This window comes from Neolamprologus multifasciatus, chromosome 19, assembly GCF_963576455.1.
Source record: "Neolamprologus multifasciatus chromosome 19, fNeoMul1.2, whole genome shotgun sequence".
Classification (NCBI taxonomy): Eukaryota; Metazoa; Chordata; class Actinopteri; order Cichliformes; family Cichlidae; genus Neolamprologus; species Neolamprologus multifasciatus.
In genome coordinates this window covers 8,117,378-8,138,066 of record NC_140457.1, presented here as the reverse complement: position 1 = coordinate 8,138,066, position 20,689 = coordinate 8,117,378, and the positions used below count along the sequence as shown (strand labels likewise).

General features: G+C 40.7%; 2 protein-coding genes across 13 annotated transcripts in view; one reads left to right on the top strand and one right to left on the bottom strand.

Annotated features, from left to right (window-relative positions):
• Positions 1-4,187, top strand: part of daam2 (dishevelled associated activator of morphogenesis 2) — a 115,427-nt gene extending 111,240 nt beyond the window's left edge. For all 9 annotated transcript variants that reach the window (XM_085142555.1, XM_085142560.1, XM_085142557.1 and 6 more), the window contains one exon: positions 48-4,187. In XM_085142555.1, coding sequence (XP_084998681.1) covers positions 48-260 — 213 coding nt within the window. In that variant the 3' untranslated portion in view covers positions 261-4,187. The remainder of the gene's footprint in view (positions 1-47) is intronic.
• mocs1 (molybdenum cofactor synthesis 1) lies at positions 1,267-19,933 on the bottom strand. 4 transcript variants are annotated; one of them, XM_085142561.1, is made up of 11 exons: positions 19,519-19,933; positions 18,259-18,370; positions 17,778-17,945; positions 15,965-16,129; positions 14,567-14,628; positions 13,508-13,619; positions 13,295-13,407; positions 12,815-12,925; positions 9,821-9,941; positions 9,688-9,735; positions 1,267-9,437 (listed from the first exon to the last, which is right to left on the bottom strand). In XM_085142561.1, the coding sequence occupies exons 1-11, from the start codon at positions 19,711-19,713 to the stop codon at positions 8,368-8,370; spliced, it is 2,277 nt and encodes a 758-aa protein (XP_084998687.1). In that variant the 5' UTR covers positions 19,714-19,933; the 3' UTR covers positions 1,267-8,367. The 4 variants fall into 4 exon arrangements, with proteins under 4 accessions (XP_084998687.1, XP_084998688.1, XP_084998691.1 ...); XM_085142562.1 differs by having other exon boundaries at positions 1,267-9,434; XM_085142565.1 differs by having other exon boundaries at positions 9,297-9,434; positions 9,673-9,735; positions 19,519-19,924.
• Between the last annotated feature and the right edge of the window lie 756 nt (positions 19,934-20,689).

Below are 20,689 nucleotides of genomic sequence, written 5' to 3'. Positions count from 1 at the left end.
CAGTTAATATTTTTTTCCCAATAACTCTGTATTCTATTCCTAACCAGCTTAAGGATCAACGGGAGCGGGAACGACGGGCCAAAAAGAGCGGCACCACGGAAGAAGTCGGCGGGGAGTTTGACGACCTGGTTTCAGCTTTGCGCTCCGGCGAGGTCTTTGACAAAGACCTGAACAAGTTCAAGCGAAATCGCAAACGCTCTGTCAATCAGCTGGCGGAGGGTGGCGGCCGGGAAAGAACCGTCACCAAGGTTAACTACTAGGTCAGGGAACAGGAAGAAAAAAAACCCACCTTAAATCTGCCATTGCGTTGAGCTTTTAACACCTTTAGTCCAGGTTGTGGGACAGTGACCGCTGACATTGGAGAGGATGTAAATAACGGCTGGATTGGACTTGCAAGAACGGCCGAGCCGTGTTGAAGGATGCAGCGCTCTCCTCTGATTGGTCTTGTAAAGCTATTTCCACTCCGTCTGTTCTGGATGTTACCAGGATGGACAAGTGGACACACCACTGTGACACATTAGCCCATGTCATTTGACCATATCCTTTAACACTGTGCTCAAGGCTCTCACTGTCTATCACCCCAGTCTTTTTCACTTTTCTCCCCCATTCACACATCCTCTGCAAGCTCTCCGGTGCTGCAAAAGCCCTGTCATTTAACTACTGGGCTTTAAAGCACACAGGACATTGGGATCAGACAGTCACATTGTATATAGTCACGAGGCAAAGACAAAGGATTGGTAAAAGGACTATGAAGCGTCTCCAGGCAGATTTGGGGAAAAAAGAAGCTGAAGGGAACTAAACAATAACCTCGACCATCAGGTGTTCCCCAGAAAAGAGACTTCTCAACCACAGAAAGTCAAGGACTCGACACGTCCCAGAATGATTTGTAGGCTTCTGAAGGAGTGAAGAAGGATCCAGATTCATACCAACATTCTCCGGGAAGGACGTGTCTATCCCGATGTGCTCAGCTCTTCTCAAGGAAACTTCTCAGCCTGATCCACCTGATTTAAAACATGACTGTGCCACATGGGTCAGGCCTCCCCTTCACTCTGACCAACATCGTTCTGGCATTAACAGTGCCAAAGGAAAGAGAAAACTAATGTAAATGTATTAATACAAAACATACTGCAATTAGGCATTGATATATATTTATATTTAGATGCAGACAAGCTAATTGCAAAGAGGTCTTTTTTTATGTTTTGGGATTTTTGTACACGCAATGCATTATTTGTTGGTGTTGCAAGTTGGCGTTGAAGTGAATTTCTATACATTTTGCGCTTTATGTAAAAAAAAAAAGAAAAAAAAAGAGGTAATCGCTCACACTTTTCACATCTGTACGTCTTGTTTGCACTGCAGCTTTTTTTGTAAACTTTACACTCAGAAGTCCACAAGCCAATGACAGCGTCCTGTATGTTGTCAGATTATCTGTAACTAACATAATGAAGGAATGCCATGAAATTAATTTAAAGGCACAAGCTGCAGTTTCTTTACTGCAGTAAGGTTAAATTCTCATTCTATTCAGTATCTCTCTCTGCTTTCTTTTTTAATTTTCAGCTTTTTCCGTGGTAGAGTCACACCGCACCATGTGATGAGTCTCTCATTGTCATGTCAGGGTACAACAAAACACTTAAAGAGGGTAGGTGGGACACACACAGGAAAAAAACATCAGAGCACATCATAGAAAAGAATTTGTACTTTCATCTTTTTCTCCAGCTTGTCAATCAAGTCAGTCAAATCAAGCCCACAAAGGGAAGCCAACCTCCTTTTTATAAGGTATTTGAAGTATTCAGAGCAGTAGGAGTGAGGCTGTAGTGTAATCAGTATTAACATCTGATTCTTTTTGAAAACAAAAATATATATAGCAGTGCACATAGACTGTATTAAAAGATGGATGTAGCATCTATGATGTCACTCATTGGTTTTTGAAGTCCCATTATAAAGACATCTTGTTCTTTTGCTTGTTTTTTGTTTTTCATTTTGTTTTGTTCTTTTAGGGTTTTTTTTGTTTTGTTTTTTACTTTTTGGACCAGAAGTGACCATATTTGGATGAGAAGGTGGAGTGCTAATTTTTTTAGCTAACATTTGCTTTAATTAGCAGTTATCTGTGTCTGCTAAGTAACATTCAGAGGAAGTACTAGAATTTAACTAGTTGTGAAAACTGGAGCACAGATAGTCTGAATGCATTTAACCAGACACCAATCAATGTCTCCAGTTTCTGGAGACGAAGCCTGCCAGATATCTGTCAGTAAAAGAGGCCACAGACCTGATAGTAATTATATGTTTAACTTTAATAATGTTTAAATGGGGGAGTTACACAAACAAAATTGTTATAAAGTAGGAAAGTGGCTAAAAAGACCAAAATTATGTTTATTTTTGCTTTAAGCTGGTCATTTTAACATGGGAGTCTTATGGAGATTGACTCACTTTTGGAGCTAGCCTCCAGTGGCCATAAAAAGAATTGCAGTTTTGGGCACTGCATTGGTTTGGTTTTGGCTTCAGCTTCGCTGCAGAATGTGTTCACACAGAGACGGCTCTAATCGTGGGGTGTAAAGTCAACATCAAGCATACATTTACTTGTTAACCATCACATTCATTCAGAGTCAGAAGAGAGGTCTCGACCCACCATGTTTGTATTTCTAACAGCGACTTCCCCAGTTTGTCCTTTCTGGAGTTTTTCTGTTCTTCGTGGTGTAAACGTTCAGTTTTAAGTGCCTCTCATCCTGTTTTCACGTTTATATTTGTGGCTTCCAAAGCAAACTTACAGAATTTGGTAGGGATATGGCGCCATCTTGTGGCCGATTATAGTGCACTTCACTGACCTCACAACCTGTCAAAAACAGCTCTACCCAGTATCTCCCAAATAACTTCAGCAGGTGCACTTAAATGTCTCCTCAGAAAGGTTTGGGGTTATGTGTTATCTGTGCACAGCTAAACTCACTCACTTCCTTTTATATGAGTTCTTCCACACTTTTAGTTCATTTTCTTCATTACCCCTCTGAAGCAGAGAGAAGCTGCCGTGAGGTTAAAAAAACATAACGTGAGACAGAAATTGTATCCCAGAGATTAACCAGTGAACCAAAATCACTTAAAACTTTCAGACACTTTTAAAATTTAAAAAGAGGAAGATTTTCTCTCAATAAACCAGCATTTTGTGTATATTTTAGTCCTTTTGTTTTCTAGCCTCTGATCCTTTTTGAGTTATACTTCATCAGATTCTTTAAACCCTTCATTCAGAACTTTAACCCGTGTTGTAATGCAGACTATTTCCTGAGGGGTATTGTCAGTATTAAAACTTTTGTGTTGCTACATGGTTGGATGTCTATTTGGCCATTGACTGGCTGATGAATTTTTTTTGTTTTGTTTTGAGTGTAAAGATGGAAATAAGTAGCTTGTTTCAATGCACTTTGATGATGGGACATTTCCATTTGCAGCGAGGGCTGAGGTCCCTCAAGAAACTAGAAGGGTGCAACAAAAGTGTGGTGCAAAATAAAAATAAAAAAATTTAAAAGAAGAAGAAATTAAAGATGGTGTTTATAGGAAAGGGAGGAAAGTGAAGCTGAGTACTCCGGCTGGGCCGCTTGGAACACTTTAAGAGTCTGTTGAATGGCAGAGATGGGATTTGTGGGGAAACTAAGAGGCGACTGTGGTACAGAGCAGGTCCTGTCTCCTGGTTTGGTGAGTCTGGAGGAAAAACATTTAAAAAGAGGGATTGGGGGGGCGGTTGTGGGTGGGGTATTTTATGTCAATACCACATGTCTGTCATTACATGGCGTTGAGCTGCATGCCTAAAGATGGGTGCACAAAGTGTGAATTGTTTCTCCTTTCGTAGAAAACTGCTTGCAAACTGAAACACACCTGTTAAACCACAGCCTGTACTGCCTGAGAAAAGTTGCACCCGTTCTTCGAGCTTGTATAATTGTGAGGAGTCAGTATTTTCATGTTTGGAAGAAAAAGAAAAACGTATCCTCCACCTGAAAGATATACAGTTGGAGAAATAAAAAAAAAAAAAGCATTTTGTACACGTTTGTTGATGTTTGAGTTAAGATTTAAAAAAAGATGAAAACATGAGGAATGTTCCATTTTCCTGTAAATTGTACCTCTATTTATTTGCCTTATTTAGTTTGCTATATTTTGTATGTACACAACGCATTACGACAAATGTTATATTAAAAATCAGAATCATTAAACTGTGGTCCGTGTATGATGGATAGTTCTGACACTTGTATGAGAACGAGAAGCTTTTCTTTTGGTTTGTTTTTCATTTATTTTGTTTCGGGTTTTTTTGTTTTTTTTCTCTCACCCTGTGTCTTTTGTAGGGTTACAATAAACTTTTGTCCCTTCAACAGATTGTTTTTTCTTTCCTTCACTCTCATTGGTTATGTCAAGCGTTTGGATCATGAAGAGGATGAGGAGATGCTTGTATTCATTTTGAGTTTAGTGGCAGCCATTCAAATCAAATTTCTGAAAAATGTCAGTGGTTTTCAAATTAACTTGTTCCAATGAGCTTAATTTCCTGATGGGATGTAGGAATGAAGTGGCCAAGTGTCTTAAGAAGATGGATGATTTAAATCTTAAATTGTGAGCTTTATGAATACTCTCTGTGCATCTACATCATCCTGAGGAAAGTATTTGGCTCCAGTGATGAAGAAATAAAGTGGCTCCATCCAGGAAATGGTTATTTGTATGTTACTTTATTTATGCACAGGTCACAGCCTGCCTAAATCTTCCTTAACTGGAGCCAGGTTACGAGAGGCTGTTGGACTGCAACTAAACTACAACCAAAACATTTTCCAAAGCACTCTGCAAACCCCAGTTTGTGCCTCTCATTATGAAAAAGTGAAATTATTCAAGGTAACAAATGGTCCATGTTTAACCGCTGATGCTGATGAATGTTTGGTTTTTACCCTGATTGATCTTCGTTCGTAGTTTCAGCTTTGGTTACTGGTGCTGGATTTAAATTGTAAAAACATTCTGCATAAACTGCGTGTTTGAACCAATATTCAACCCATTTCTCGAATTATTTCAGAGCAGAGCAGAACGTGTTGTATAAAATGACAGCATGGTGAATTACATTTCAGAAAGACTGATGATCACCTCTCACTGAAACAGATGACAGGTACAAATTTTGGGGGGCAAAGTGTGAGGTTTGCTCTTATATTAATGATTCTGATATGGTTGTTTTTGATGAGTTATTTAATGTTAAAGAAAGGGCATGTGTTACCAAGACTTACAGAAATATAAAGTCATCTGGAGTCCTTATTGCATGCACACACTTATGGATGAAAATTCCATCATCCTATTCATGTAGCAGCTCGCTATTTTCGTCTCTGGTTCCTCAACACCTGACGTGGACCTTGTTAGAGTTTTCTCTCTGCGTTAAGCTTGGTTAGCGATGACCTATACTGGATACAAACACCGCAGGTGAGAATCAAACCTGCAACTCCTATTTCAAAGGCATGTAGTCTTATCACTACACTATCCAGCTGCTTTAATTTCTGTGTTTATTTCTGTTTATTCATATATACATATATATATATATATATATATATATATATATTGTAACAGGGAGAGTGTATGAAATAAGACCTGCCTAAATAAAATGGCATATGTTACATTAAAAATAGAAAAGATGTGTGATAAAGGTACACCTAGCCTGCCTCCAAACAGCTGAGAAAGAGGGAAGGCAAAATTGACACAACACACAGACTAGAGAGTGTAGTAGTGTAGAGTAGTGGTTAGACTACACGTCTTTGGAGCAGAGGATCGCAAGTTTGATTCCCACCCGGTGTGTCTGTATCCAGTAAGGGTCCTTAGGCTAGAGTAGACTAGAACTCCCCCCTGCTAAGTGATCAACAGGGTCCTGGTCAGGTGTTGAGGAACCAGGTCACCCTGACAAGAAGGAAGGTAAAATTAAATGCTACAGCAAGGGGGAGCCAGGATGCCAGGTCAGGGGGAGTTATCATCACCCCCACCCCCGTATTAGGTCTGCTAGATACAGCACTGTGTACAGTATCTATTGAGACTAACTAGATCACTACAATAGGGCAGCAGTAATCAGTGAGATGCTTGGCTACAAGGGCTAGAGGCTAAGCTGTTCTCCAAGGCTGGAGATGGAACACTATGATGATAGTGTGCCCTGGGAAAAGAAGGCCAGACCACTGATGGTCTTGGTTCGGTGGTCCAGGGCAAAAAAAAAAAAAAGTCTTTTTTTTAGGGTTAGGATTCCATCTCCAGCCTTGGTGGTACTGACACTTTCTGTGGAGAACAGCTGGTTTATTCTGGTGTAGTTGTCATGGTCTCAGAGTCCAGTGGATTTGATCTCTCTGGTGTAGTTGTTGCTTGGCATATCTCAGGTATGGTTCCTGTACTTCTGCAACCTCGCTCCGTGCTACCTTGATCTTAGCCTCTAGCCAAGCATCTCACTGATTACTGCTGCCCTATTGTAGTGATCTAGTTAGTCTCAATAGATATTGTACACAGTGCTGCATTAACATCAACATCTAGCAGACCTAATATGGGGGTGGGGGTGATGATAACTGCCCCTGACCTAGCATTTAATTTGTACCTCCCTTCTTGTCAGGGTCCCCTGGTTCCTCAACACCTGACGCGGACCCTCGCTTAGCAGGGGGGAGTTCTAGTCTACTCTAGCCTAAGGACCCTTACTGGACACAGACACTCCGGGTGGGAATCAAACTTGCGATCCTCTGCTCCAAAGACGTGTAGTCTAACCACTACTCTACACTACTACACTCGCTAGTCTGTGTGTTGTGTCAATTTTGCCTTCCCTCTTTCTCAGCTGTTTGGAGGCAGGCTAGGTGTACCTTTATCACACATCTTTTCTATTTTTAATGTAACATATGCCATTTTATTTAGGCAGATCTTATTTCATACACTCTCCCTGTTACAATGTATATATGTATATATGAATAAACAGAAATAAAAGCAGAAATAAAAGCAGCTGGATAGTGTAGCGGTAAGACTCCATGCCTTTGAAATAGGAGTTGCAGGTTTGATTCTCACCTGCGGTGTTTGTATCCAGTAAATGTCCTCGCTAACCAAGCCTAACGCAGAGAGAGAACTCTAACAAGGTCCACGTCAGGTGTTGAGGAACCAGAGACTCGGGGGGGCAAGAGACGAAAATAGTGAGCTGCTACATGAATAGGATGATGGAATTTTCATCCACATTGACGGCAAAACAGTTAATTGTAGCTGCAGCGTTCCAACATTGGGAAGAAGGGAATGAGCTAGAGACTAGCTACAGATTGGGTACCAAGCCATGTACAAGATGAGCTTTGATATCTATGCAGTCAGAAAACCAAGACTCCTTCATTTCAGTTTGTCCTTCTAAACCTGCTATAATAAGTAGTAAGGCATTCATTTTACAAGCTGTGAAACATAAGACTTCAAGGCCAAAAATACCAGGACCATCCCTTTTAGTGTTTCTTTAATAACCTGAAAAACATAATGGAACGAGCTGTGTGTTGTAACCAGAGTGGAACCACCCTGTGAAGTCACACATTAGTCACTGTTATATCCAGTGCACGAACGTTATGATATAACCGGAGAATACTGCCATTCTCTGAGGGGGAAATGAACACAAAACATGCCATACTTCATTTTTAAAAAAAGAGATGTGTGATGATGTGAAGTGAATGCACAGTTAATGCAACCAATGAAAATCATAATAATCTTCAAAAACAAAAGAAAACGGCTGGTACAGACAGCACACAAGTGGAGGGAAGTTATAGGAACACAGACTTTAACAACATATTGAGCAATAATGGGTTAACGTACTGTGTAACGGGTTATTTGTGTTATCAGTCATTTGATACGTTTATTTTACTACCATCCTCTACTTTCATGTAGTACAAATCTAGTTTGTAGTGTACTACAGAGGTAGGTAGAAAAACATCAAAACTAAAATTTCATATCCTAATTATCTAAAAAAAAAAGAGAAAAAAGTGCAAGGTTAAAACAATCATAGTGGTCGTGTTAGTCACTGCAATAAAATGCAAGTTAAGAAAAAGAGCAAGCGAGTATGGGACTGACTGGAATATGCACTGAAATGTTCAGTTTTTAAGTTTCATAAATTTAATTCTTTCAAATTTAAAAGCACATCATCAGTGCCATCTGCAATCAGTTTCTTCTTCACCTCAAAAACCTCCAGGGAGGACTATAAATGTAATACTTGTGCACCCTCTGGAGGGAAAAGCAGGAATTATGACACTGAAAATATTGATAAAACTTCAGTAAATTACATATTAGACAAAATGATTCAGACTAGGAGAGATAACTGCCCAACGGGATGTGTTTTTCATTGATGGCACAAAGTTTAATTTGTGGAAAACCATAGTGCAGTCTTTGATCTCATTCTTCCTGTTTTGAATGACGATGAAAGTCCTTTTTCCCGCCTGTCTTGCTAATCAGTTTTATATCCGTGATGATGATGTCATGGCTCACCGCCTTGCACATATCGTAGACGGTGAGCGCTGTTACAGAAGCAGCGGTCAGAGCCTCCATCTCCACTCCCGTCCTGCCCATGGTGCGACATGTCGCTGTGATGACGACGGCATTAAGAAGCTCATCGAGGTGAAATGTGACAGAGGTGTGGTCTAAGGGTAAAGGGTGGCAGAGGGGGATGAGGGTGGAGGTCTGCTTCGAAGCCATGATGCCAGCCAACTGCGCCACAGTCAAGGCGTCGCCCTTGGCCAGCTGGTTATCTCGAAGCAGGCGGAAGGCGGTGGGGCCTAAGCTAACGGTGGCGCAGGCTATGGCTGTTCGACATGTGGGAAGTTTCCCCCCAACATCCACCATGGTGGCTCGGCCCTGGGCGTCTGTATGTGTCAGCTGAGCTTTGAGATCTGTTGTCTGGTTGCTCTCAGACTGTTTACAACTGGCAACCTTGTTGGAATTTTGACTGTGGCAGAATCTAACAGGGTGGTTTCTCTGATTTATTTTGGCATCTATCAGCAGTGTGCAAAAAACAGCTGCTCCTGGGGTCCTGGGCACGTGGCTCGTCAGAACATTAGGACTCAGGGCTTGTGCGTTCCTGAGACAGACTTCATTAACATAGCTTGTGACATTTGTGCGCGTTCTGAAACATTCAGTCTTAGTGTGACAACTAATGTGATCATTATCAATCTCTGCAGAGGGAAGGGATGCTACTTCATTGTGATTAGGTTTTTCTGTGTTGATATGCATCTTAACATGGGTACCCCCACTCATTACGGTTCCAGAGCAGCAAACACTGGCTTCCTGTGTTAAGTTAGTGGAGTCTGAAAGGCACAAACAATCCTCTCTATTCAAGACTTCCCTGCTGCCTAAATGATGAGTTGTTGCTGGAGAGAGGAACGTGTCATTTTTAAGCTGGGAACTAATGGGGAAAGCCCTCTTGCTGTCTTGTAGCTTTGGGAGGAACGTCTGAGATGTGGCACCTGCTGGAAAACATTTGGAAAAAATAAAAATAAATGAGTCAAGAATACTGACATAACTACTTTGCTGGGCTGCCTACTAGTGTTTTAGAAGTGGTTGCAGCTAGTGTGACGTTCAGCCATAGTTGAACTTTTTGATTCAACATTCCCTGATCTTTAAGAAGGAAAGTGCATGGATGTGGATTTGCTCCAATCCTAATGCAAAACATTAAAGAAACACAAATGAGGTCTTTGTACGTACAGCTGTGTCACCCACCAATGAGGATCATAGGCCTGTTCTTCATCTGAGAAATACTGAACATGCCTGAGGAGGGAAAGAGGAATAAATTACAAATATTACAACAATCTGTGCGCATAATCCTAAAATTGTATGATGTATTGATTTCTACCTGCATGCTGTTTCTTCTTCCGGCCCACAGCGGCACCAATAATTTGCAGCAGCTCTTCATCGGACGTGCCAGAGCGTAAGACATCTCTGAGGGAGACCTCTGAGTTACCAAACAAACACACCTGAGAGAGGAGACGGACGGGAAAGAGTGAAAAGCGGTTTTCACAAATGCAATGCAGTCCAAATCCAAGAATAGACATTAAACAGATATTAACTAAATGGCTCCCTGGAGTCTGTGTAAAAAGTTCACTTTAATATCAAAAATTGCTTAAGAATTTAATAGATCTGTAGAGATAGTGGGAGAATAACAGCTACAACGGGAGGGGAGTAACATACACAAGCCCCCACACGAAAACTGAGTAAAATGAAAGGTTTTATTGCAAACTTTACACAGAAAAGGGACAGGGCTGTTCGACAGACCATTGCGCAACCAATTAATACATAAAGAAAAAAAAAGACAAGAGTAAAAGCTAAGGGTTAACCAAGGCAAGCTAGCGTCACAAAACTATAATAAAACTAAGTTCAGCTTAGGGCTGGGCGATATATCGAGTTTTTAAAAAATATCGATATATTTTCATACGAGATATAAGATGTGACAATATCCTTTATATCGATATAGTCCATGTTACGTTATAATTATACTTGTGGAGCCACAAGTTTGCCTCTCTTTCATCCACTTTTGTCTCTGCGCAACGTTACTCGGCCTCGCCTCTCCTTCACTGAACACAACTCCCCCTCCTCCCCCATAGCTTCACCTGCAGGCAGCGACAAGATGGACACGGCAAATCTCCGTTAGCGAGTTGTGGGGCTGGACGGCGTCAACGTGTTAGCGAGCTAACCGCGCTAACGAGCTAACCACGCTAACGACATGCAGCCCACAGGGGCTGCACGGCCTAAAATCCTTTCATTTTCTCAAAAGTTGACAGCGCGCCTTATGTATGAATTCTGGTTGTGCTTACTGACCGCGAACCGATTTTAGGTGGTACAAGGCGCTCAGCAATCTGTCAAAAAATGTTTTAGTACGACTTTGGTAAGCTACGGAGCTGCAGCGCATGATGGATTGTCGGAGCATTACGGCTACCGTAGTCTGGAGCCTCGCGGAGTGATACGTACTGCGCTTCAACGTAATATTACCGTATTGTATGTGTATAAGGGCCATAAAGAGGATTTCAAACTCAAGGCTGTTAGTCACGCAGTAGAAGTCGGGAACAGAGCAGCTGGGAAATCTGTCTTTGTTATTATGCTCAGCATCTGTTAGTTTACATTTTGACTGCACAATTATGAGCTTTTTGTTATGCACAAAAACAACATTGTTTTCTTTTATTTATGGAGCATCTTTTATTTATGGAACATGATACATGCTGATAATTTATTTTTGAGTAATTTCTTCATGTAAATTATGCTGTATGTAAATAAAAATGCCTGTGTGACATCTGGGACACAGTGTGACTAAGAACTCTCTTTTTGTTCTTAACTTGCGGCTTTAAAACAATATTGAGATATATATCTTATATCGCCACCCAGCTAAAAAATATCGAGATATGAATTTTAGGTCATATCGCCCAGCCCTAGTTCAGCTGTATACCAGGTTTAGCAAACAAAGCTGAAAAGACAAGCAGACAAGGGGGACAATGTATGTTAACTTCTGAGCAGCAGTGTCCATAGTGTAAAGGTTCTTCAGCCTTTTATACCCGCAGTGCACACAATCAGCCAGTCATTTCCTCTTGGAGTGTCATGGGATCCCTACGCAGCCAATCATCTGCGTGGACTAGCACACTTCAATCTGCATAGAAGAGGGCTGGCACAGGTCTCCGAGTAACCAATCATCCACAAGTCCTAGCACGCTTGGATTTGCATAAATATAAAAAGGCATTCTCACTCTTAAGGCTCAGGGCCCCAACCATAACCCACTAAAATTCTATTCAATCCAGGTTTATTTATATTAAGCTACCAGCAGCAATAGTGTGCTTTATTCTGTAAGGTAAAGACTCGACAGGATTCTTAGAGAAAATCCCAACAATCAAGTGATCTGTTATGAACAAGCACTTTTGAGATGACGGGAAGGTAAAACTTCCTTTTAAACAGGGAGAGGCAGCCATCTGCAGCTGTGACGGGTTCTGGGGTAAGGGGAAAGAGAGAAGAAGAAAGAGAAGATAAAGCAGTAAGAGAGTAGAAATAAAGCAGGACAAAACAGACTAAGGGAGAGATTAGACAAAATTCAATGACATGCTGTAGTGGTATGTAACACGTGGGGATATAAAAGAGGTGAGAGGTGAAGAAATACTCAGTCTATCACATTTGTCTCAATACAAACCCGAACAAATGTTGTATAATTTAATGAATTCAAATGCATCATAATAAACATTTCCTCTATTGCAGCTCACTGTGGCCAATAGAAGATACCACCTTCTGCCATATTCAGCTGAAGGCAGAGATAGCCTGTAGCTGACCTTACCAGTAGAAAGAGATGCCATCTTCCTATTGGGTAGACAGGCAGTCGTTATAGTTCACAGTGGTCAAAGTTACATTCTGTTTAACTTTGACCGTAGCGCCTGCAACAGCTCTGTAGTTGTGCTTGTAACCTGTTGCTTGGCGCATACCACTGAAATCAGTGTTTCAGAGTGAAGTGTATGCAGCCTCCTCTACACCTTCAGTGTATGTTGATGCTAATTAGTTAAAGGTTTTGTCTCAAAAACAAAGGGAAAGACCAGAAGGAGAATCAAAGGACCTTAATGGTGAAGAAAAAGGGACACTGATACATGAAGGTGAAGAAAAATGTATAAAAACAATATGATTCTCATCAAAATTATGAAAAACTCAAGCAACAGCAAAAGATTCTGTCACTTATTAACAAATCACAAACCACCCTTTTTGCTCCACAACCTGCCTCCCACAAGCTCCGCCCATCTATAAGTGCACACATGCATACATTGTCATTTGTGCCATAGGACAATAGCAGACCTCATGCACATCTTTAAAGCTTTATCGGCTTTACCTTTAGGTTGCCGTCTGCAGTGATGCGTAAACGATTGCAGGAGCCACAGAAATGGTCAGACATGGAGGTGATGAAGCCCAGCTGACCTTTGAAGCCTGGCACTTTAAATGTCTGTTTCAAAACAGGGAAAAAAGTGTGAAATAGACTTTCAAATGTTACAACCAGTGACAAAAAGTTCTTGATTGGACTCCGACACCTGAAACTTTGTTCACTGTGATGTTTTAGTTTAACGTGTTTAATTGGGTTGTCTTCATTTTTGCTTTTTAGGACTTGTGTTATAATCTGATTATGTTTTAAGCAGAAATACAGAAAAATCCTGCAAGTCTATTTGATCAGAGGGACTCGGATGTGTCGGAGAAAATGCACAGAGGAACACAAGAAACGCGACTTTTTATTTTTCAGTATAAATATAATAATTAATCAACCATCTTTGTCAGTGTTTCATCTCCAAAGTAATTTAGTACAGTTGGAGACACTGACCTTGGCTGTGTCTGTCTCTCCAGCTTGAAGCTTCTCCAGGTTGGGCCACTTCTGCCTGATGCGGTCCAGCATCTCCTGGTAGCTCACCATCTTCTTAAAGTTCCACTTGTTGCCTGCAGAGAGGAGATGAACCAGGCAGTGTGGCTTTAAACAATGGATGTTTAAAACGTTTGCAAGAGCATTTGAAACTCTTCAGGGGACGTGAGTACTTACCATCGAAGGGCATGTACTCTATAAAGCGCACCTCCAGAGGCTTCTTCTCTGTCAGTGCTGCAAAATCAAGCAGCTCTTCCTCATTGAGGCCTCGCATGACCACGCAGTTGATCTACAGAGAGAAGTGAACAACAATAGGCCTCTGATTACTGAGCCATTATTTTCCTAACAAGCTGGTTATGTAACAACCGACAGAAAATGACTTACTGAAGATGTGTGGGCCAATATTTAATTATGTAACACAATAATAACAGCCTTATAAGACTGATGAAAGATACATGACAATTCATCCAGTGATGTTAATGACTGGATGAATTCACCACATTTTTGAAAATTTATGAAAGCAGAAAAAAATAAAGACAAGTTGAATAAAGCACAGCGAAAGTAATTTAGGGGAAACATTAACATGACAGAACAGCTGCAGAAGTGGCAGAAACCGAACCATGTGAGGGACTGCACTGAAAATAAGCTGAGTATTTGTCTGTGTTCTAAAGAAGAAAAAGATGCAATGCATTATGCACTAATCGCATGGTTTATGTGAGTTTTTTGCAGCAGTTTGCTACTTCCGTTATGTATTGTTTTAACTTCTGTTGCGTTTTCTTCTACTTTCTTATGCTTTGTGTGTTTTTGCAACATTTCTGTTGGCTTAGGTTGCCGTGCGTTTGACTTCTCAGGGCCACCGTAGGATTGATCTTAGATCAGTAAAAATGCTGGTCCCCAAGGATCCATCCTCGGCCCCTTGTTACTCTCCAGTTCCAGGCTTTCACTCTGACACATTATCCAAAAACACCATATGAAAGTCATCACAGGGAATTCACCTTTCCTAACCATGATTTTATTGTTTTCTCTCACTGATATTAGCTGATTATCTCCGAGTTTTTGGGCACTCTGCATTTTAATTTGCTACATTTCTGCAACTGTGAAACACTTGTGCAATTAAATCTTACCCATTTTAATACTTCTATATAAACGGCAAAAATGTTAAACAGTAACAAAAAGGAAGACATTGAATCGTAGTGGGGATATTTTCCATAACAGAGACTTAATATGAACAAATACCTTCACAGGACTGTAGCCCAATTCAATGGCCTTTTCAATGCCCTCCATTACTTTGTGAAACCCTGGAAAAGGCAAGTAGAAAATTAAATGTGACTAAGATTAACATTTTACATTAGGTGCATTAGTAATGCTACTAATAAATAATAATAGTAAAGTTTCTTTAAATTGTATGTTATTAAACTACGACTAAAGTTGAGAATGGTGTGTGATTGGAGGCAGGTTTTGAGAAATAAAAATGCACTGAATCATACAACAAAAACAAAGATCAGAACTAAGCTTTGTGGTTTCTGAAATGAGTGGTGCTTCCACACGAAAAGCTCGGCCTTGTCTGTTCTCCTCCACCCTTTAATGTCCATAATTCACCACAAACCACTTATATACAAACATGTAATCCCTCCACAGCAGCTCAAGCTTTTGAAAAGCAGACTGTCAAGGTCAGAGTCATTATTTGTTTTCACTTGCTCAAAACAATTAAATCAAAGCAGGATCTTTATGTAGGATGAGGCTTATGTTTTATTTACAGTTTGCATAGCTGCAATTTGTCCTGAATAAAGAAAAGAAACAAGATTTCAACAGTAACTTCTATTACAAACACAAGAAGGCAGGTGCTGTAAAGCCAGTTTTCTTTTCTTCGCTCTTCTTCATGTCCCAATCTCAGTTAGTCCATCTGTGTCTGCCTTTCACGAGCCAACCACCCATAGCTCTGCCCTGCTGTCACCTGCAGTGTTTACAGCTTACAGCCTTCTTCCCTAAGCTTGTGGGATGGACCCACAACCAAACTACACTGATTTATGCCTATCATACACTAGAAGAAAAAGCTGAACTAGGGAAACACTAAAAAAAGGAACAGTTTCATACATAAAGACAGTGAGAGCTTTTAGCCACAAATGAAGAATATTAAATATGTTTAATTTCATCTGAAGTCAGTCAATCAGCCAATTATCTGGGCACACTTTGGGCCAGTTAGCACCAAATGAGCATTATTTAAACACTACAGCCTGTCCGAGTACAGTTGCTCAGTACCCATCACTTTATCACCACAGTGACAGTGATATCTCCAGTCTTCTGACCGCTGCTTCCAGCAGGATAACACACCACGTCACAAAGCTCAAATCATGTAAAACTGGCATCTTAAACATCACAATGAGTTCATTATACTCAAATGGCCTCCACCATCACCAGATCACAATCTCCTTCATATTTTCTAAAGACGTAGGGATTTAGAAAATATCTCACTGACCATCTGACACTTTTGTGGTTATACACTCCTAAACTACAGCGTCAATCAGCTAAAGCCTCGTGATGTTGCTTTTTTCCCCTCCTCAGTCTACGCACGCTATTGGTGTTTTGATCATGTCTCAGACAGCTGACACTGATACACTGACGACGCTTCCATACCTTTCCGTCTGACAATAAACTCAAATTTGGCAGGAACTAATGAATCCAGGCTGATGTTGATCAGGTCCAATCCGGCGTCTTTAAGGTTTGGCAAAAGCCGAGCCAAGTTCATGCCATTGGTTGTCATGGCAATAGTCTTGAGGCCCTCCAACTTTCTGAGCTCAGCTGTAGAGTAGAAATGGAAAGCAAGACAGAATGAGTGAAAACTGATGAATGCAATGAGTGAACTTTTACCTTTAGGTTGAAATATTATAAAACAGATGGGTTTATCCATACATAAATCAATCATTATTCGGGGCAATCGTGGCTCAATTATTCGGGGCGATCGTGGCTCAAAGAGTTGACAGTCTCAGTCTCGGTCGTTGTGTCCTTGGGCAAGACACTTCACCTACCGCCTACTGGTGATGGCCAGAGGGGCCGATGGCGCGATATGGCAGCCTCACTTCTGTCAGTCTGCCCCCGGGCAGCTGTGGCTACAACTGTAGCTGCCTCCACCAGTGAGTGAATGAATAGTGGAATTGTAAAGCGCTTTGAGGGCCCCGAAAAGCGCTATATAAATGCAATCCATTATTATTATTATAGCATGATAACAGAACGAAATCTTTAGCCATGTAAAGTGGATATCTTTATCTGTTACTATGCACCATATTATGTCACTGTGAAATTATGTTTCCTTGCTTGAACGCCTGTCAGTAAAAAAGGCTTCTTTGAATAAATTTATGGGTTATTAAAGTCTTTATTATCCATAACTAGTACAGTTACTCCGGTCATTTTGACATTAGGCAAAGATAATGCAGAATGAACTCACAAACACACACAGCACCACAATGCAACTAAATCCATTCAGTAAACCTAGCCAACTACCATTACTTGTAACCAGTAGATCCTGTTTATAACTGTACACGCCACATCAGCGGTTCTGTGAGCCAACAAAAACAACACAACCAGCTTCACTGCAGCTTTTTCACCCTCCTCCTGTGAGCCATTCAGCCTCTGTTCCTTGAGCTTTAAATCTCAGTGCAGTCGTTTCAGACTCTCATTCATGTGCTCTGCCTCCTCCTCATCTCCATCTTTATTCTGGATGCTCAATGTGCCTCATCAGAGTCTCCAACTCTAATCTCCATCAGCAATACTGTTGTGTATTTCTTCCTACCAATGTCGGCAAATCATTTATTAGTCAAACTCAGCACTTCAATAAATTATATTCCGTTATTTCAAGTGATCCTCTTGCTTCCTGAAATAACTAGTGCAACCAAATCCAAGTTATGCATGAAGTCTCATGAGCCCCACACACAGCTAGTGGCAATCAATGGTCCTCTTTCCAAAAAGACCTGACCCACTAGTCCTGCCACACACCCTAATTCATTCACGACAGGCTTTTTCTTGCTGCAGAGGCTTCACTTACAAAGTTTAATTTAAAATCAGGCTGTAAAATTCAAATGATGCAATAATACATCATTAGTCCAAAAACACAACTGCGGTGTAACAAATCATTTTCCCTTCCACAGAAACCCTTAAACTGAAGCCATGCTTGCAAAATTGCTTCTCTTCACTTCAGCTGCAGTCAAGTCAGCAGAGTTAGCACATGAATCATCGGTCGCCTGGTTGCCAAAGCTGACTTGCTCCTCTGAAAACAGTGTCACTACATCATTTTAGTCATACCGTAAACTGAAGAAAGCAAGTTTATGTTTGCTACAAGCTGATCCAAAGTGTTAAAAAAGTGTGAAATGACTCAAAACAGCTTCCAAGTTGTTTTATTATTGAAAAAAAAAAAAAAAAAGCCTGCACAAACTATTTTCTCCTTGTTTCTTACTGATAATATGGAGCACATCAGGTCTGATGAGCGGCTCCCCTCCAGTGAGGCGGATCTTGTCCACCCCCTCTTGGACGAAGAGGCGAGCCAGGGTCAGCACCTCAGAGGTGGATAGCAGCTGGCCCCGTGGTGTGAGCTTCACCCCCTCCTCTGGCATGCAGTACTGACCTAGAAATGAGAAAGATGAAAGATGTATTTTATCCTACCTTAGCGAGAATTCCTTCTTTTACTACGATAAATACTGAAGTAACACAACGAAATAAAAGGGAACAAGGGGACAAACCAAAAACTCTTCTGTGCAGGAAAGAAAAACCTTTTCTTTCTCCAGTAGGTCAGCAGAATTTGGGCATTTTAGTGCACTTCTGTGAAAGGTTTACTAATTACAATGGTTAACTTGGTCTAATAATGTTGCTCCACTAGTGGGCTGGGAATGTAACAATGGTTTATTGATAAGATCCACAGAAAATAAACATTTACTCACAGCGGAAGTTGCATTTCTCTGTGAGGGAGATTCGTAGGTAGTTGTGCCTGCGGCCAAAGTTGTCAGTCAAGAACGCTGAAAAGGGGTGTATGCTGTCGTCCCTGAGCCTCTTCTGGGGAGGAAAAGAACCGGGAAAAGACACCGATCAAACTATATACCCTGGCATCACTGCAGTCTTATTTTGAATCAAACACAACAGCCCCTCTGAGTCCCATCATGCCAGAGACACAATAATGTCAGCTGAAGCCAAATCTGTGTCCCAGCTCCTGACCTTTGCCCATCACGCATGAGCACCTGCGGTTATGTCAAAAGTTACCAGTATAAAAGCAAACCAGTGACTCAGCAGTTGCTCGGAGACACTCTGTTAATCAACAGGCTGATCATTTAACTGCACTGATCTTTTTAGACCTTCCCAAGTCCTTTCATTGTTTCTTAAGGTAAAAAGCTTCATATAAAAGCCACTTATGCACACTTTAGTCAATTTTTCCCTATTATTGCCCTATCATAATTCTTATAGTCACTGATGTAATATGCACCTGCAACCCAGAGAGACACAGCAAGAAGATGAACAATGAATGCTACTCTGTTATTTGACTACTGGACATTCAGGAGCATGCTTGCTCTGTTAATAATCTCTGATTATCAAGCACATGGATAGAGTATGTATGTATGTATGTATGTATGTATGTATGTATGAGGTAGAAACAATATTTTAAAGAAGTAGACTATCTCAATAACACCCTCTTAAACTGTTTATACTTTGGGCCTCCAAACGGTCCAAAAGATCTCCAAAAGATTCAAAATCTGTATCATCTAAAGCACAACTTCAATCCAAATAGAAAAAATTACTTTTAATCTCAACCAACTTTATTAGTTTATAACAATTCTTTTCCTACTTGCAACACGCTGGCTATCACATCTATCTTATCACATGATATCAAGTATGTAAAACTACAAAGCAGTGACAAACGTAAGGAAGGTGAGGTGTTGTTTCCCCCCTCTGATTGGTTCTCACAATCACGCCAAAAATACACCCCATGACACCCTTTTATATCACAGCCACGCTGTCATAATGGATAACCATTTGGTTTAATATTTATTCCTTAGTTTAGTGTTTCCTGGGCCCAGTTTATAACCTGTTCAGGTTATAAGCTTCTCACCTTTACTCCTTAAAGGTTTCACTCAGCCTGCGACTCAACACAGACAAGACAATCTTAGCTGCAGGCCCGGCTTGTGTTACTGTTTTGGAGGTTGACTTACCTGTGCTGCCCTGGTTTTGAAGTTGGAACCAGCTATAGTCGAGTGTGTGAGTTCAAGTTCATTTTCCTCGTGCGTAACACCGGAACAACTCCGCGCGATGCTTCTGTTCACGCGCCGTGCAAACAGTTTCCTAACACGTGTCAAAGCGCCGTTTCTGTCAAACAGACGGCAGCACATGCTAACAGGAGCAGCCATAGTTCAACCATTTGACAACTCCGAGGTCCTCTGTTTGCTCTTTCTCTCCGACCTGCAGTTCAACAACGTCTCTAACCAACCTGGACCAATCACAGTAACGGACGCATACCATGGTGCACTATGGGTAGTGTAGTCAAGGGTAACCAAAGATTTTTTTTTACATAGAAACCGCCAATGGAGGGTAGCACTGAGACAGGTTATTTCAGGGAACTAAAAGCAAATTAAAACTAGGAGTGAAAATAAAATAAAAAATAAAAAGACGATTTTAGACAAATATGAAACCTAGCTTAAAAGTGCTGTGAGTTAACACAGCAAAGTTGGATTACCTTTTATGAACTTCTTAAATCAGCCACCCTGCTATTATATTAAAAAAACAACAACAACAACAACAACAACATTTTACTAAATTTTACATTTAACTAAAAAAAGAAAAACTAAAAACTAAAAATATTGTGTACTTGGACACAACTCGGATCTTGGAGCATACTGACAGATTATGTTCCCAAACAAAATAAGCAAAAGCAGCCCTCATGGGTGCTGGTGTTCAGTGATCCAAACGGAATAACTCTTAAGGTGACAGTTCCCATGCTTGATCCTCTGAACCACACAAAACTTTAATTTAACATGAGTGTCATCTAACTTATAAATAAGCTTTCTCCTTTAGGAAGGAAAAGAGTCTTGAAGGAAGTCAGGCTCAGGGCATGGTCCCTCCAAATCAGGTCTGGAAGAACCTCAGAGCTCTACAGTAATGATCTAAACTCAAAATAATCCCTATTACTTAAAGTTCTTAGTCTGACCATGGTTTGTGACTTAGTATTTCTTAGTATTTCTAGTTCCCAGACCTTTGATGGATTCTCAGATATACTTTACATCTCAGGGTACTTGAATTTTATTATTCCTATTTTTTCCCCATCCTACATGCATATATTTTATTTGTTTGTTTTAAATAAAGCTTAAGTTGCACATAGATGAAAAT

Coding starts and splice junctions, on each gene's coding strand:
- mocs1 (XM_085142561.1), bottom strand. CDS start 19,713: ATGGCTGCTCCTGTTAGCATGTGCTGCCGTCTGTTTGACAGAAACGGC. Junction 18,371..19,518: donor TCAAAACCAGGGCAGCACAG/GTAAGTCAACCT, acceptor TTTCCTCCCCAG/AAGAGGCTCAGGGACGACAG. Junction 13,620..14,566: donor TGGGCTACAGTCCTGTGAAG/GTATTTGTTCAT, acceptor TTCTCTCTGTAG/ATCAACTGCGTGGTCATGCG.